Here is a 1,631-nt window from a genome sequence, read left to right as displayed (position 1 = left end):
GCTGAGCTGTCATGTAAATTCTCAGGAGCAGGCTGAATTTGGCCTACATCCTATAAAGTTGTCACATAGCTGTTCATCTGATGACAAGAGCAGTGCTCTGAATGAAGCTGCAAGATGTCTGTACTGAAAGTTTCAAATGGCCAGTTTGACCTAATGTACCGTTCAATATATTTTATTCTGACTTACATTTTTTTCTCTCTGCCTTCTCCAGTTTCTTCTCCAGGTTCTTTCATCATTACTTCATCTCTGTGCAGCTGCTTTGCTTTCTTCTCTTACTCTCTCTCTGTGATGATATATATTTTTGTCACTGTTGTTACGTGGCTGTGCTGATTGATTCCAGGCCTCATGGCTGGTGAATGTTTCTGGTTAGAAAGTGACAGACTGAACTTAGTGCATGTGATTTTGCAGAGTAACAGCATGTAGGCACACAAAGCTGCATGAATGAACATACCCTTCCACAAGCACATCAGCTATCTACAGTAGAACAATTTGCAAAGTTTAGGAGTTCTCATTGATGGTGCTGTTTTTATTTTGATAGGATCTTATCATTTTGGTTGTTCTTTACTTTTCCCACCCTTCTTTTTGACTTTCCTTCTTATCCTCTCCTCCTATTGGATAACCCCATTTGTCTAGATGGCTTTTTTACCCCACTTGCCATTTCCTCACTTTCCTTCCCTCTTTCTCCCACATTTTATTGTGCTGTGCTTACTTTGGATTTATACAAAGATAAAATAGACTACTCTTAAATCAGTCAGACTGAAGCATACCTAGTCATCTGCTTTGGTCATTAATATTTTCGTCACTGTAACACAGTTACAACAAAACTGGCAGAGCGACACTTTATTAACTCATTAAATCTTTATGTTGTGGTTTGTTTTCATTCAGGTACTACTTCAAAGTGCAGGCCAAGAACGTGTTTGGTTTGGGACCGGTCAGCGATACGCTCACCTATGTCACTGAATCAGGTGTGTAGCCTGTCAGCACCTACAGAGATCATCTGTGGGATGCCCCACTGACTAGAGTGCAAACCTCAGTCCAACTGGCTCTAGATTTTCTTTCTTTTCTTTTCAAAAATGTGTGCCGTCCGTGCAGTGGGCAGATGAAAATATTGATTTTATTGCAGTGCAAGATATTTGCATCCTTGAAGTAGGAGCAGACTACCAGATGTACTCTGCATTTGTTATGTGTATTATGAGTTTTTCTTTCCTATAATCAGGTGAATGCATTAAACTTGCAGCGCTGCCTGGGTGCTTTTCATCTCTGGTGGACTGATTGCATTTTTTCTTTCAGACGATCCTCTTCTCATTGAAAGACCACCTGGTACGTCCATACACTGAACACACATCTCAAATTCATGGTCAGCGAGCTGTGCAATAGTTTTAGAAAGACAGAAGACTTAGAATCTCGCCCCTCAGATGTTCTTCTCTGTGGGTTCATGGTGATGCTTTTCCTCCTCTGTGTTAGTGACACCTTTTCACCTGTTTCACCTTTTACTCCTCAGGTGGAGAGCCAATATGGATCCCCTTTTCTTTCAAATTCAACCCAGCCCACAGCACCTGTAAGGGGAGCCAGTTTGTCAAGAGGACATGGTACAGGAAGTTTGTGGGTGTGGTTCTGTGTAACTCTCTGCG

At 41.6% G+C, this 1,631-nt stretch overlaps 1 protein-coding gene across 1 annotated transcript in view; it reads left to right on the top strand.

The window, feature by feature from the left end:
• fndc1 (fibronectin type III domain containing 1) overlaps positions 1-1,631 on the top strand; it is a 27,634-nt gene that overhangs the window by 25,880 nt on the left and 123 nt on the right. Inside the window, exons 17-19 of the mRNA XM_020587846.1 lie at positions 886-965; positions 1,291-1,320; positions 1,502-1,618. Coding sequence (XP_020443502.1) covers positions 886-965; positions 1,291-1,320; positions 1,502-1,618 — 227 coding nt within the window. The remainder of the gene's footprint in view (positions 1-885; positions 966-1,290; positions 1,321-1,501; positions 1,619-1,631) is intronic.

The sequence above is a fragment of the Monopterus albus genome, unplaced genomic scaffold (assembly GCF_001952655.1).
Source record: "Monopterus albus unplaced genomic scaffold, M_albus_1.0 scaffold9.1, whole genome shotgun sequence".
Lineage (NCBI taxonomy): Eukaryota > Metazoa > Chordata > Actinopteri > Synbranchiformes > Synbranchidae > Monopterus > Monopterus albus.
Note: the sequence above shows the minus strand (reverse complement) of the source record. Positions and strands in the feature narration are given on the sequence as shown.